The following is a 16,208-nucleotide window of genomic DNA, read 5'->3' on the forward strand; positions in this document are numbered from 1 at the left end:
AATTCACTCCCTTGGCTCAAATTCAACCATTAAAACAACCAAGAATCTAAGGTAAGTGAGTTCACATAAGGGTTATAAAGACAAGTAAAATTTCGGGGTCTCACATTTACTATACTCATTCTCTTCATAACTTAGAAGAAAGTCAGTCCATCCGTTCCTTCTACAAAGAAATATAGAATCAAAATGTATGATTACCTTCTCTAGCACACTTTATTTTTTTTGTTTGAATTCTATCTTTTTCTCATACCTATGAGTGAAGGAAGGATTCTTTCTCATAAAAAAGATTGTGTTTTTTCGTTTCTTAGTGTATACAACCATGTATTAAAACAGATAGTGCATTAATTCTTTTTGATGTATTTTGTGTTTGGCTATGTTTACACAATTTTTTTTTGGGGTACGCTATTGAATGATAGTAAGTACTGGGGGTTTTAGATTTGACACCATAGCAAGAAACTTTCTTCTTCATCCCTCTTTGTCCAATTAGATCCAAATAAAAGGATTGTTTAATATCAACAGAGCATCTTAATGGGAAGTGCAAGCTTGACTTCAGCAACACTGAGCTTTTTGAAAACCAAACTAATCGAAGGATTGAAAAATGTGCAACAAAGTCTCAAATTTCCAACATATGGTTTTAACTGTGATTCGGCTAGCATAATAATGAAATGGATTCAAAAATCTGGTGGAAAATCTGGTGTGTTTATTATTGTTTATTCCATTAAGAAAAGTCATATATTAAGTTACATGCGAGGAGGGACACAAGTTAAAACATGATGCACTCTCCAGATATTTAGGTGTTCCCATATCAGTATCTATTGTTTATACATATCGTATTTTTAGTCTTTTTTTGTTTTAAAAAGATATAAGTTGTTGATGTTTGTTCTTAAGCAAATTGGAGTATGAAATTTAGGCATAGTATTTTTTTTTCCAAACGATAACAAATTCGTTGACTACAAACATAAGGTTACATATCTGGAGCACTTGCTCCTACATCATTTCTAGCTAAACTGTTCAGCCATTCAGGAAAGGATTCCTTCCACACAATTTCATGAATCAGGTTAATGGCAAACTTTGCCAGTGGTGAGCTACATAGTTACCTTCTCTTTTGATAAAGGAGAAGGAAAATTCAGTGAAAACTTGACTGATCTTTAAGATATCAAACAGAATGACTCCAATGCTTGTATCCTCTGCACTTTTTACAGTAATCTTGTTAATTATTCCTTTGCAATCCGATTGTATCATAATCTTTCTCCAACCATTTTGCTTTGCTATGTTTAAAGCCTATTTGATCACCAATGCTTCCTCCACAGGTGGTTCACCAAGCTTGCTTTCACTTGCTACCCAAGCTCCAATCAAACCCCCATCCTCCTTTCTAGCAACAATCCCCCAACCAACTCTCCTTGTCTATGTGTTCAAACCTGCATCAGTATTCATCATTATGTAGCCTTTGGGTGGTGATGTCCACCTACCACCCTCCATAGCTTTACCTTCCCTTGTTTCTTTGTTAATGCCATCTTCACTACCTACATTCTTATACTCTAACCATTCCTGCATTGCCTTATTCACAGTCTTCCCTGGACAGCTTTCCTCCTTGTTAAATTGGATAACATTTCTAGACTTCCACACCTGTCAGAGAATATTTATAGTGAGAGCTATGTGGTCCCTCCCCTCAACTCTCTTTTTGGCTTCCATAAGACTATTCCACCATTGCCAAAAGTTATGTCTGAAGTCCTGTAATCCATCCCATCTAATAGGTGCAACTTTCCAGATTAATTCTGCATGCCTAGAAAAAAATAACATATGTTCCAAAGTTTCTATCTTTTCTCCACAGCATATACATTTGTCATCTCCTTGCCCAGTTCTCCTTTTTACAACCTCATTAACTTGTAGTATTTGTGAGAACCCGAAAATTTTCACATTTTCTAGGCATTATTTTATTTTTGCCTACATTTTTATACTGCCCTTTAAAATATTAAAGTTTCTATGCATTTTTATAAGTAAGTACAGTTTTAAATCATTTTCCTAGTATAAGTTAATGAACGTTAAATTTGAAGTGCATTATAGACGTGAGACCCGCTAGTGCGATAAAATTTTGGTGACTAAGTGATTTTTGCGCTAAGTGATATTATTATACAAGGTGTTAGGAGATGATTAGAGGTTAGCTAGATAGATGAACCATTGGGAGTGAGAAGATAAGCTTTAAACAAGCAAGGTACCAAGTGTCGCAAACCCATTGGATGTTGGATTTGACCAAGACCTTCTTAACTTTACTAAAACCAAATTTTGACCAATTTCTTTCCATTTTTCATCCATCTTGGCCGGCCACTTTGAGGAGAAAAACAAGAGAGACCACTTCAATTTCTAGCTTCTAAACTTGCTCAAATCTTGTGTTCTAGCCAACCAAATTTGAAACTACTCCATACAAGTGTTCACTAGGGAAGCTTAAAGGCTTTGGTGGAGTTATTTTGGAGGGGGAAAGACTAAGTTACCATTTTTCTTGAGGTTACAAGGTATTTTTGGCTAGCAACTTTTCACTACTTTCAATATGTGCAAACTAGTACTTTATGGTTGAGATTTTGCTTGTTTTATGCAATATTTCATGAGTTGAGGTAGTGATATGAAAATTTTCAGTTTTATGGTGTAATTTCTGCTCACATGTGAAGTGTAATGGTTGGTCATGATTTACTAGCTTTGATGTATGGAAAATCTTGTATTTAGGTGCTAGTTTACTTAGCCTAAAGAAATTTCTGGTTGGTTTGCATTAATTCCAGCTTTAAGTTTTTGTACTACCCTGTTCTGACTAGTTTCATTCGGCCATGATGGAGGCCGAATTGGGCTTAGCTCAAAACATGAAAGTTGTAGGAAATGATGTTATATAGCTGCCTGTAAAATTTCAGCTCAACCCGAGCACCATAACATGTGAAATGACAAAAATACCCTTGACTGCCATAGGTAGAATTTTGCAGACAGTTTTGACATTTCATCATTCTGGCTTCGTTTTTCTCCTTGATCCGTATTAAATCAGCAGTTGGTCAAAACACAAAAGTTGTAGTCTTATGTCTTAGCTTCGAAATGGTATAAATTGTACTCCAATCCTATAAGCGTAGCTTCGGTTGTGACCGATACGCTAAGAGACGTCAAACCTGTCATTTTGTTCTTTAACTTAAACCTTATTTCCGGTCACTTTTCTAGCTTTGTTTTGTAATGGAATGACTTTTAGCCTATTGAATGGCTATTGTAATGAGATTATTTGTGTGTGATTTTGGGGGCTGATTGAGGAAAATAATGAAGCCATAAATGGCTGGAAAATAGGTAAATACAAAGGGCGTGCTGCCCAAATTTGCACTCGAGGGCTAGGTAGATCTACTCTCGACTTGAGTAAGGGTTGAGGATGAAACTAGTTTGAATCATCTAAGGTATTCAAGTCTTTTTTATTAGAGGTATATAAGTTAGAATCTGGCCGAAACTTGTACCTTTGAAAAAATGAAATTTATGACTAATAAAAATACGTTTTCTTCGTTTCTTAGACTCAAATGGAGATTTCAAAGTTTTACGAGCGAGTATAAGTTTTACAAATATTTTACTCATGTCCTTTGGTTTAAATGTACTCTTTTCACTTCCAAAACTATACTTATACTTTGTACTAGTAGGTATTCGGATTTTCTTTGAATCACCTAAATCTTTGATGGTTGAAGCATGACGTGTTCTCTTGGTTACTCTTAGGGTTCCTTGGTGATTGAGGGTGTTATCCGGAAGGAAACTTTGGACGTTATTTTGCTTAAATAGGTGAGTGTTCTTTGTACGTTATGTTTCCAATGACTATGTGGATTGTTGTGACTATGTGACTATTTGTGAATGTTAGATTAAATGTTAAATGTTTTCAATGATTTCTAAAAAATGAATTTTGTTAGGCGAGTGTGTACTTTATTGCATTCGACCTAAATGAATGTGAAATTTACAATGATTAAATGTTTAAATACTACTTGTACATGAATGTAAGCATTTGGCTGAATTGGGCCCTTGCCCTTCGTTGTCGGTCGACTCGAACCAGAAGCGGATTCAGTCGGGCGATTGGTGACCCTGGGTTAATGTTTGGTATACTCGAGTATGACCACGAAATCTGGTGGAGACTAGCCAGTGTCCAGTAGGGGGAAAATGAAATGAATGAATGAATGTCAAGAACAATGGAGGGGTTTTCACTTACAAATGAAATTATTTTTAATGCTGGAGGAATAAGGAAATGGTTGGTGGAATGAATGAACGAAGGGCTCCATGTGAGCATGTATCCTTTTAACGAATGTATTATCATTACTTTATATTGTAAATGTTTTCTGGATTACTTGTCATTACATGATTAATGTCCTTGTTTAATCATTTGGCTATGTGTATGGAACCTCACTGGGCTTTTAGCTCATTCCGTTAGCTTTGTTTTCCTTACAGGGGATGCGAGCGAGGGCGTGAGTCCTGTGCAGACTAGTTTGGTCTAGTTTTTTGAAATTTTATTTTTTTTATTGTTCTCGCGCTAGTGCTTGGATAAGGTTGGATGTAGTACGAACTTAAAGCTTTTGTTCTAATTGGGATTGTATTTCTATTTGAGATGGGAATGAATGTAAGTATACGTTTCAAGCATTGAGATTGGTTATTTTCACTTATCCTCGAGGTGATATCCTATTTTGTTTGAAGAGAGTAAACGAGTCCTGGTGAGAGTTGGACAGGCGGTCCGCTGAACCCTTTGGTTCGTCTTAGGGGAAGGTGGGGCTGTCACAGTATTCTCCGTAAACATTTCCATATAAAATGTTTTAGTTTACATTTGATGTTTAAGCTCCATAAAAATTTCCATGCATCAGAGTTTTCCTCATTTCTGCTATTATTTCCCCCCTCGTACTATATCTTCCCTTTCCTGTCTTTCATCTCCTTAGCCAGCACATAAACCAGTCTTGACTGTGTATTGGCCAGATTTGGACCTTGGCCAAACCAGTCTATCCTTGCTTCCACATGTACTAGGTGGGATACTCCCTATCCTCGAACAATCTTCCACACTAAACAATGTCTAGATCAAGTCCTTATTCCATTTGCCATTGCTAACCAGCTCCTGCACTTTTGATATCTGACATCCTGCTGGCTTAGTGGATTGCACCATTCCATTCCCAATATTCATTATCCATTTAACCTTCTAGAAATTAATGGTGCTTCCATCTCTAACTCTCTTTCTTACTCTTTTTTCTAATAGGTCCCTAGCACTGAAAATACTTTTCCACATCAGGAATCCCCACCTCTTTCCTTCATCTTCCATATAGATGCTCCTTTAAAATATCTACCCTTAATCACCCTACTAACGGGAAGATTTGGATTTTTCAACAATCTCCAAAGCTGCTTAACTAAAGTAGCCTTATTAAAACACTGAAGGTCTCTGAGCCCCAATCCCCCTTTTCCTTTAACTTCAGACAGTTTTTCCCATTCAGTCCAATGGATTTTCTTTGCCTCCTCACTTTCCCTCCACCAGAATTTTGCCATTTCTCTACAGATATCCATACATAATGTTTTTGGCAATTTACAGCAACTCATTGCATAAGTAGGAAGAGCCAATATAACTAATTTCAACATAACTTCTTTTCCTGCTTGACTTAGAAATTTCTCTTTCCATTCTCTCATTCTGCTAACAACTTTCTCTTTGATATCACTAAAAACCTATTTCTTTGATCTTCCAATAACCACAGGGAGACCCAAATATTTGCTTTGTTTTACTAATTTCATACCCCCTAACATACTCAGTATCTCCTGTTTCCTATTCTGCTCTATATTCTTACCAAAAAAGACTGAGGATTTCTCAGCATTGACAATCTGTCCAGAAGCTTCCCCGTATAGTTTTAGTAGTTGCATCATTTCTTCAGCCTCTTCCTTATTGGTTCTACAAAAAATAACTATGTCGTCTGCGAAAAATAGGTGAGACAGGGCAGGACAAGAGTGTGCTACTTTAAGACCAGTCAACCTATGCTCTTGTATTGCTTTTCTCAATAGGTTAGAAAAACCATCAGTAACTAAAAGAAATAGGTAAGGAGATAAGGGATCTACTTGCCTAATTCCTCTAGTTGGTTTCACAAAGCCTCTCCTCTCACCATTGATATTACAAGAATAAGTCACAGAAGACATGCATTTTAACATCCACTTGATCCAAGTTTGACAAAAACCCATTTTTTCCATCGTTTTCACCACAAACAGCCATTCCACTCTATCATAAGCCTTGGACATATCATGTTTTAAGGTCATAAAAGCATTAGATTCACTTCTCATATTGTTCAAACAATGAATAGACTCATGTGTAACTACTATATTATCAATGATCTGTTTTCCTGGGATAAAGGCGGATTGGTTCATACAAATGCAAAACTTCAACAGAGGTTTTAGTCTCTTAACTAGAATCTTCGAGTTGATCCTATAAACTATATTACATAGATTGATTGGTTTGAATTGAGACACAAAAATAGGGTGATCAACTTTAAGGATGAGATTTATCATGGTATCATTAATGGCACTTAAAAGGTTTCCTGAATTAAAGAAGCTGGAAATGGCATTTATAAGATCAACCTTGATGGTTTGCCAAAACTGTTGAAAAAAATAGGGGTCATACCATCTAGTCCAAGTGCTTTATTTGGTTGCAGGGAGAACACATCTTTTCTAATTTGCACTTCAAACACAGGCCTCACGAGCTTTGAATTCATCTGGTTTGTAATTACCTGAGGAATTCCATCCAAATGGAATCAAAATTCTGAGGAGTAGAAGAAGTGAACAGACTCTTGAAATACTCCTCAATCTCTCCCTCAACTCTTTCATAGAATTGCACTAGTTTCCATCACTTTTGTGCAGTGTTGAGATATTATTCCTCTTCCTTCTACCCTCAACAATGGCATGAAAATACATTGTATTTTTATCCCCCTCTTTTAACCAGTTGCTTCTCGCCTTTTGACCCCAATACACCTCCTTTCTTCTATATGCCTCAACCAACTTCCTTCTCAGTTTAGCTGTTTTCTCCCCTTTATTGCCCTGATCACTCCTTTGCAGATCAACCAGCTTCTGTTTTACCCTTTGAATTTGTCTCTTAGCATTGTTATTTTTCTGTCTATTCCAGTCCAAAAGAGCTATCCTACATTTCTTAATCTTATGCTGAAGTTTGAAAAATCTGGAACCATTCTGCTATTTACTCCAAGCTCTATTGATCACATCCCATACCTCTGAACTTTTGAGCCAATTTATGTCAAAATAGAACCTCTTCTTCCACTTTTTATAGCCGAGCTCAGTATCTGGCAACAACATGCAATGGTTAGATGACTCATTTAGTATGTGTATACATTTTGCCTTACTGTGTTTTTTTTCCACCCTCTACTACCAATAATTCTATCTAGCCTTTCCTTGATTTCTCCTTCCTCCTCCTAGTTATTACACCATGTCCAAGGAACACCCTCAAAACCTATGTCTATCAACTCATTAACTTTAATAAATTCCTTAAATTTCTTGAAGCTATTCTCAGGCCTCTTGATACCACCCCACTTCTCATCATTATTCACAATATCATTCATATTCCCAACCAAAATCCAGTTTCTCCCACATAAAGCCTTTCTTCCTATAATAATTTTCCATTGTTTCTCTCTTATTAGCTCATTGCTACTTGCAAAAACACAAATGAGCCACCACCCCTTCAATCTGCAATTCTATAGTAAACTTAGTAAATAATACTTTACCTAATATGAGCTATTTTTTCCACATAACAATCAAACCTCTTGATCTACCAATAGGATCCACCACGAAAAACTTATCATACCTCAGTTTCATCATTACTTTATTCATAAAACATTTCTTGTTTTTAGTTTTTGACAAGAGCACCACATCTGGGGAGTGGAGATTAATAGTCTCTTTGTGTTGGGAAACTGTCAAGGGGTTCCCAGCACCTCGATAGTTCCACACCAAGACCTTCATAAAGACTTTGGAGCCACATTTAGGTTGGGCTCCACTACCTTCAACATTGTTATCTCCTCAGACTCCATAGCCACTATCTTACCCCTTTTCTGACTGCTTTTAAACATCTCCTCATTTTCCTTTCCATCTTTACCACCTTGCTTCCTCTTAGTATTCCTTTTTTTGAGTTCCATTTTAGTATTTTTCTCACTAAGAAGCTTCCTCTTTCCTACCTCTTGAATCAGTCTTTTCCACCCTCTATTCCCTTGTATTTTTCTGTCAGCTACTTTCTTCCTTCCTTTGTGTCTTTAGAACCTTTTAGCTTCAAACTTATCCCCTGTCAATCCTTCTTGTTCACTCTTTCCTTCAGTACTCCCATCAATCCACATCAAATCACAATCCTCTAATCTACTCCCTCCTTCTGTAACATCTTGTAATACTCCTTCTAGGTTTTCCACATTCAAACCTTCCCTAATTAACTCCATTTTACCACAATAAACCCTGTCCTTTGGTTCATCACACTTCCCCCCCCCAATCCCTTACCCACAAATTTTGTTTGTTTGACAATTTCTCCTTCAAAATTCTTATCTAGGCTCTCATGTCCTTTAACTGTCTCATCTCTCCTAAAAAATGGATTATCCTTTATGCCCCTATTCCCTTCATCAATTTGCCAAGTCAACAGCAACTGTTTATTACCTTCACTCATTTCCTTTGATTTAACCTATTCCTCTCTATTATTTGATTCAGTAAATTTGGAACCATTAAATTTCTTAGCTGGACTTCTGGAAGAACTAGCTCGCAGTCAAGCTCCATATTGCGTTCCCTTATTGATATTCACACCTTTGTCCTTACAGCTTTTCTCATTATAGCCCATAATTCTACAACAATAACAGAAATCTGGACATTTTTCATACTTCAATTCAACCCATGTAGCTTGTCCCCCCATTTTGACTATAGTTCCTTTAAGAATAGCGTGATTAAGATCTATTTCCACCAACACTTTAAGATGCTTTCCTTCTCCTCCCCCCCAGGTGGAATAATAACCTTACTCACATTATTGAAAACTCCTCCTAGCTTCTTCCCAATCTCCTTAGTAACCCAATGAATTGGTAAATTCCACATTTGAGTCTAGATCCATGTCTTTGAAAAAGCACCTGTTTCAAGTTCAATTCCTTCCTTCCATAGGAGAAGAACCAATGGTAGATTATTGAATATCCAGGGTCTACCATTAAGTACTCTATCCACATCATGCTTATTACGAAAGATGAACTAGAACATATTAACTCCTATCTCAATGACTCTCAGGTTTTTGGCAAATGGCCACATGTTACTAATAAAGCTTTTCATTCCAGCTATATTTGCTGTTTTCTCTCCCACCACTTTACCAATGATACTCATCTTACATTCCTCTACTCTTTGATAGACATCCCCTCCATCCAGTTGAACACCATCTGCTTCCTTCTCTGTTAGATTGAATTTCCTTAACACTTCTTCTAATTCCTCAGTCATTTGACCACTTTTCAGGATTCCATAGCAATTACAAAGGATAGAATCTACTCGAAGCTTGGATCCGAAGCTAAATCAGCAGAAAACTATTTAAACAAGACTAGAACAAGGAAGCTAACAAACCAGGGGTAAAAGTAAACTGAAAGAGCAACTGTAACCACTTACTACTAGATCTAAAAATAGGAAGAAACTACGAGCAAACTAAAAGATTAATACAAAATTAAAAAGGAAATATAACTAAATAGATTGAGCTTGCAAAATAATTATGTACGAGAAACACAACTACCTGCACCAACAAATATGGCTGACCAAACTAGCTAATGACATTCGTGAGGAAAACAGAGCATGATGCATCATAAATGCTACAAAGTTTCATCATTATTTGTTGAATGCAAGATTGATCTATACTTATGTGAAAGAAGGTTGAGATTATTGGGGAAACGAAGAAGTATACGGTTGATTTGAATTTTTGGAAAGTTTGAGACGCCCACAAGGGGGATTTGGCTCTCTACATAGAGAGTGAAAGCAACTCTTATGAAAAAGAGACTCTTGGTGTTGAGTGAAATTTAGGCATTGCAAAGAAACTATTTTTTACGTGCTAAACGTGGATATTCTATTTTTAAAGGTTTAGTGTAATATCACAATAGATGAACAGAACCACCCTAAAGCTTTCCTTTACAAGCGGGATCAAAAGCTAGTTAACCATATAAAGTGTCGGTAGCCTGAATTCTTGACCGATTTCTATCTACATAGAGATAAAGCACCAATGAAATAGGGTACTCAAAAAAGCCTAGTTATTATTGCACACACATTAGTTCAGTATAATATACATACCAGTTCGTATAATTTTTTAGCATTTACTAATATTGAAATAAACCTCACCAATTTCTAGTCTTTTCATTTCTTTTCTATTGTGCTTTAATTTTCATTGTGCTTTTTTAGGGTCAAATGGGTTATGTAATTAAAGAAATAACTGTTGGAGACTCAAAGACGGACATGTAAGTATAATAACTGACATGTTGTTTAGGTCTAGGGCAATATTCTGTAATTATCATAGCAAATGATGGGGTGAATTGTTGGCATATTAAATTAAGACTCAAAATTTGAAATTTTCAAATTAGTATTTAACAGTATTTTAGTCAAGTTAGGATTTTAGAAATTCTATTGGAGTCAAGTTATGGGAGTTTTACTGTTTAAGAATTAGTATCTTATTAGAAACTTTCTTGTGGTACAAGACTTGTTTATCAAGTTATCTAGTCTATAAATAGGAAGTCATATTGTTGTGTTTAGTTGAGAAGAGTGAGTATTGAGAGTCTTGTTCTTATGATGTAATTAATAGATTATTGTTGGTATTATTTCTCTTCTCCCATACACATTTTTATGTTTTATGTATGTAAATTGCCTCCCCTCATATTGGTTTTGTCAAATATACCTGTGAGAACTCGCACTTTTATTCTTAATTTCATCTATTTTAAATCATTTCCATTGGCATGTCATTAACATTTTATCATTTTAGCATGTATGTTACTTAAATTATATCTTTATCGCTTGCGTCAAAATTTTGGCAAAGTCGCTCCGACACGATTAATTGGGGATTTGAAAAATTAATCTCAGACTAGTAAGAATGAATATTAATGGAGTAAGAGAAACTATCTTGGGAGATTAGTATTTAAGAGGAAGAAACAAAAGGGAAACTAGTGAGTGCATGACACTAGTTGTAACTATTCCTAGTTGACTTCCTAAACAACTAAAAGGCCATCTTTCACTTCATTTCAAATCACCAACTGACAAGTACAAATTTTACGTGTTTTTCAGTGTGTTTTACTAGTTAGTTTTGGTGTGTTTTATGCAGTTTTATAGTTAATTAACTATTGGTCAAGATATGCATTTTGTGGTTGAATTGGCAAAAATTGCATTTCTATGGATTTTAATGATAAAAACTTCATGTTTTGTAGGTTTAAAGATTTAATCATCAATTGGAGTGACTTGAGAAGAGAATAGGATGATTGGTGATGATTTGAAGTGGTTAAAAGAAGACATGAAGTGCAAAACATTCAATTGATGGAATGCAAGTGAAGACAGTTTTGACACATCTTCGTATTTTGACTATATCTTGAGCTACAATGATCAGATCGAGGTGACCTTTACATCATTTTGAAGTAAGAGATAGATCTACATTTGATATGAAGACATCGAAGTCCAATTCAGTTGTTTTCTTGGTCAAAAAGTTGAAACACAGAAGCTGATTTGTATGGTCGAGAGCTGAACAGGGGATTGACCAGTCGATAGTATTTCTCATATCTCAGTCCACAGAGCTCCAAATTGGATGATTCTTTAAGCATTGGAAAGCTAACTCAAGGGGCTACAATGTTTATGTTTTGCATAAGAGCTAGTTCGGCCTCCATCATAGAGAAAATAGCAGTTGAAGCGAGGCCAAATTCACAGAAGTGAATACGTGACTTGAGAAAACGTGGGTTGTAGTCGCGTATTCTCAAGTCGTGTTTTGTTGCTTGATTTCTGCAATTTGCTCAGCCACTTGCCTTGTTTTCACACTACTTTCCAGCTATAGTTGGAAAGAGAATTTCGGCTGCACATGCTTCTGATGCAAAAAAGAAGAGAAAAGGAGTTTTATGTCTTGTCAATTAGATATGGGAATCATTAGAAGAAGAGAGTAGAACATAGTAGAAGAAGTTCATATCAGATTTTGGCATTCGAACTTAGAAGGAAGTCTTGTCTTGTTCTCTCTAGCTAGGACTTTTTGTGGAGAACAATTGGAGATTTTATTATATACCATTTTGTTGAAGAAATTGAAGATCATTGGGAGCTCCTTCATTAACCTTGGCTAAGCTTTCTTTAATCTATCTTTTACTTGTGATTCATGATGTGTTCATGCAATGAAGCTATGTGTTTTCTTGTTATATCTTACATGAATAGCTAAATTTCTAGATCTAGGGAGTAGATGAAGCTTATGGCTACTTGATATGAGTTGGATATGATTTACACTTATTACATATTGTATTAGCTTGTCTATTTGTGCATGCTTATCACTTGTTGTTACTTGATCACCAATAGCAAGTTCTTAGTAGTTATTATTCAATGAAAGTTAGTAATAATGATAGAACAACATGAGTCGAGCTTAAGTAGTAGACTCATGAGAATAGAGGTACACTGAAGTGGATTAAACTTGCATTTCATGAAGGAAACAAAAGTAGATCTAGTTATTCACCATAAGAATAGGGAAAACTAGACTATATCTAGACCATTTCATCATGAAAATGAGATTTGGTAATGTTAGGAATGAATCCCTAATTAAACAAGGGTTGTAACAGGAGGTAAATCTATTCATTTGTGTTGTTTAGGCCATAGGTGGAATCTACATATCTAGACTCAAGTATTTAGTGAATTTTCTCCATTTGTTATCTTGCAATTGTCTAGATAAGATTTGTAGGTAGTAGAATTTATAGATTCTCTTGCCTAAATTGATTGTAGTCTAAATAATAGAGTAAGTAAAGGACATAGTACTTGTTTAAGTTGCTCCTCATGGGATCGACTCGATATTTGCCAAAACTACTAAATTGACCTGTATACTTGCAGTCCAACGGGTAAAATTCGGAATTAAACTTGTAATTATATCAAAAATTCAGAAGTAAAGACTTGATATATGGTGGTTTGTGTTTATTGTGAAAATCTCATGCATTGGATGAATTTTGGATGTGATTTGTTGAAGGACAAGATTCCAGAAATTTTTTCCCTGCGTATAGGCCGAATTGATCAGCTGGTTTCCAGCCTTGATTTTTGAATTTTTGGGGTGAAATCTAGCTCAATAACCTTTGTTAGATGCTAAGTTATGAACGTGTGAGTAGGTTGAGCAAAAATTTTGGACTTAAGAAGATGCACACTGCCCTATTTTCTGAAAAATTTTCGCAGGTGTGGCCGACCAATTTTTGAAAAATCTCAATATCTTGGTTTAGAAAAATTCAAATTGAGTTTCGTTTATGACGTTTGAAACTAGACATAGAATTATTTCAACCTTGTAAATATTTGAATTTTACTCAAATTCTACAAGCGTCAGGAATTTTACAAAAACGACTGAAATTCAAAACCTGATTTGCTGTTAAACTTAGTAAAGCTGTAAATTGAAGCCAAAATTTGACCTACTTGTAGATTTAATCATACAAAAGTGTCTTCGAGACAATTGTAGTGCTTTGAATCTAGTTTCCAACAGTATAAAGTTTTCAATTTTTGGACTGGCGAAACTCAAGATATGATTTTTCAAGTAGTGTCACGCAAGGCTGAATTTTCTGGTTTTAAACAAAAATGTTCTTTTAAGAACTTCCAACTTTCCTTTGAATTTGTTAGTCCATTTTAAGTTTGATTTCATGGATGGATGCAAGGTCTCCTATGACTTTAAACCTTCATTTTGAATGGTGGTTTTCGAAAGATTTAGACCCCCTCGATGTATTGCCTTAGATGAGTAAGTGAATGAATTTTTTTTCCTCCTTGTGTGCTAAGTAACTTAGGGTGTACGTGAGTGTTGGTTTAAGGCAAGGGGTTGGCTAAAGATGGTTTGCATTTAGTGATGGATGGTTGGTATTGCTTCAGGTGTCCAACAGGATTTCGAAAGGAATTCCGGCACGGAACAATGAAGGACTTGCTTGCTCGTTTGCTTTTGGCTTTGGTGAGTGTCAAGTGCATGTCTTATTACACACTACTTGAATTGCTTCTTGATGATATTTGTTGATTGTGTGAATTAAACTTGTCGAGACGAGTGTGTGCTTTATCTCACTCGTTCTCTCCTGTTTGATTTGATAATTCATTTGCTCGTACTTGGCAATTATACGTGTGCTTGTGCTTGACTTGGTGTCGATTTGAGAGCAATCTCATTGACTTATACTTGATCTTGGGGGCCCCAAAATCCAATGGCTAGCCATTCAACTCAAGCCAGCAAAGGTTTGGTTGAGAAATTGGTGAACCTTGGGTTTGTGTACTTGACTTACTTGGATATACTCGAGTACTATCACATCTTGTTTGACGTGCGGGCCCGGCAGGGGGTGTAACGGTTGACGGAAATTGGTGAAAAGTAGGGTTCTACGGACTTGTTACTTGCTTGGCTGACGGAATGTCAACATTTGGAAAATATGGTTCAAAAGTATCGGTGTAGCATGAATTGTGGATTTAGCTCCTGAGAGCTCCTGTATCCTTTAGTCATTGTGCTTTTATTTTCTCTTGTGAATTTATGTAAAATATTATGGCTGCCCTTCTTGATTTGCATATTATTAATGCTAGTTGTACTTGTTTGCTTGTCTGCTTTTCTTGACCTTATTGAGCGTTAGCTCAACCCTTTAAGTTTGATTTCCTTAACAGGAATTTAAAGTGGAGAGATTTGTTTGAAAACGCTGGCTTTGATTATATTTTGGACATGTAAATGATTTAACTGACTTTTTGGCAGTTGTATTTTAGGACGGTTGATGTAAATTTGAAATTTTATGGTGTAGGTATTGAATGACTTTTTGAAGGAAGTGACTTCTTCTTTATATTAGTATCTTGCGGGTTGAGTAGTTCTAAGTTATAAACTTACCTTGTAGTGAGTCCTAGCGAGAGTTAGGCAGGCAGCCTGCCGAAACCCTAGGGTGCGCCGTAAAGAGAAGTGGTGTGACGACCCCACCTCCCCCTAGGGCGTACCCTAGGGTTTAGCGAGTCGCTTGCCCAACTCTCGCCAGGACTCACTCATTTATTAAAGGGACAATTTAGACCTATAAATCATTCAATAACAAAAAGAAAATAAAGTGGAACATGCACTAAATTTTAAATAACACATGAAAATTTTCTTACGTTCATCTAGTAGATTCTCACACATTTAACTTTAAGAAAAACTTATTAGACATGTACTTATTGAGCTATATAGTATATGTTACGTGTTTAGTAATATTTGCAAATGACATAAATTATGATATGCATGCCATATATTTATTTAATTCATAAAATTTTTCTACACTATTCTAGAAAATTTTCTAAATTCTCAATTTTATAGAGATTCAATTAGGCATTTAATTTAATCATTTATTCATTATATATAATAAATATCAAAGTAAATAAAATGAAATAAATTCAGGGCATACACATAATTTTCTCGGGTTCTCACATTCTTCCCCTCTTATAAAAATTTCGTTCTCAAAATTGAAACCTTTAATCATGAAAAGTTTCGGATATTCCTTCTGTATTTCCTTCCAACCTCCAATCATTCATGTTTCCACCTGATCTTAACCAAAGAAATTGGTGTCTTAGCGTTTTCCCCTTTCCAATTTAAGTATTGTATCGGCTACTTTCCCAAGTATATAAAATTCAATTTCTTTAGTTATACAATTCAACTGGGCATTATACCTAATTAAACAATCTATACCTATGCTAACATTTTAAACCTGACATTATCATTCCCTAAACTCTATATCTCTCACAACTAGTCGATTTACAAATATGTAATAATCAATTATGCATGCATACAATTGGAGGTAGCTATAACCCAGAAACACATTCACTCCATATATATCATTAATACAAAGCAAATTCATGATCAATTAAATTACACACATAACAAAGTCAATTACAGTATATATCAAGCTCAAGTACACTTTAATAAGAAGTCAAACAAGTCTTTTTAAGTATATTCAATATCCAAACATGGCAAAGTTCCGACTCAATCATCCCAACCTATTGGTTTCTATCCATAATAGAGCTGGTAGATCCTTGAAATTCCT

The 16,208-nt window shown here is 35.5% G+C and overlaps 1 protein-coding gene across 1 annotated transcript; it reads right to left on the minus strand.

Annotated features, from left to right (window-relative positions):
* Positions 1-5,256: 5,256 nt before the first annotated feature.
* Positions 5,257-5,649, minus strand: LOC140011404 (uncharacterized mitochondrial protein AtMg00310-like). Its single transcript, XM_072060200.1, has one exon. The coding sequence runs from the start codon at positions 5,647-5,649 to the stop codon at positions 5,257-5,259; it is 393 nt and encodes a 130-aa protein (XP_071916301.1).
* Between the last annotated feature and the right edge of the window lie 10,559 nt (positions 5,650-16,208).

This window comes from Coffea arabica, chromosome 7e, assembly GCF_036785885.1.
Source record: "Coffea arabica cultivar ET-39 chromosome 7e, Coffea Arabica ET-39 HiFi, whole genome shotgun sequence".
NCBI classification, from domain to species: domain Eukaryota; kingdom Viridiplantae; phylum Streptophyta; class Magnoliopsida; order Gentianales; family Rubiaceae; genus Coffea; species Coffea arabica.

What these genes read in the sequence shown, in the direction of transcription:
- LOC140011404 (XM_072060200.1), bottom strand. Translation starts at nt 5,649, where the DNA reads ATGAGAGAATGGAAAGAGAAATTTCTAAGTCAAGCAGGAAAAGAAGTT.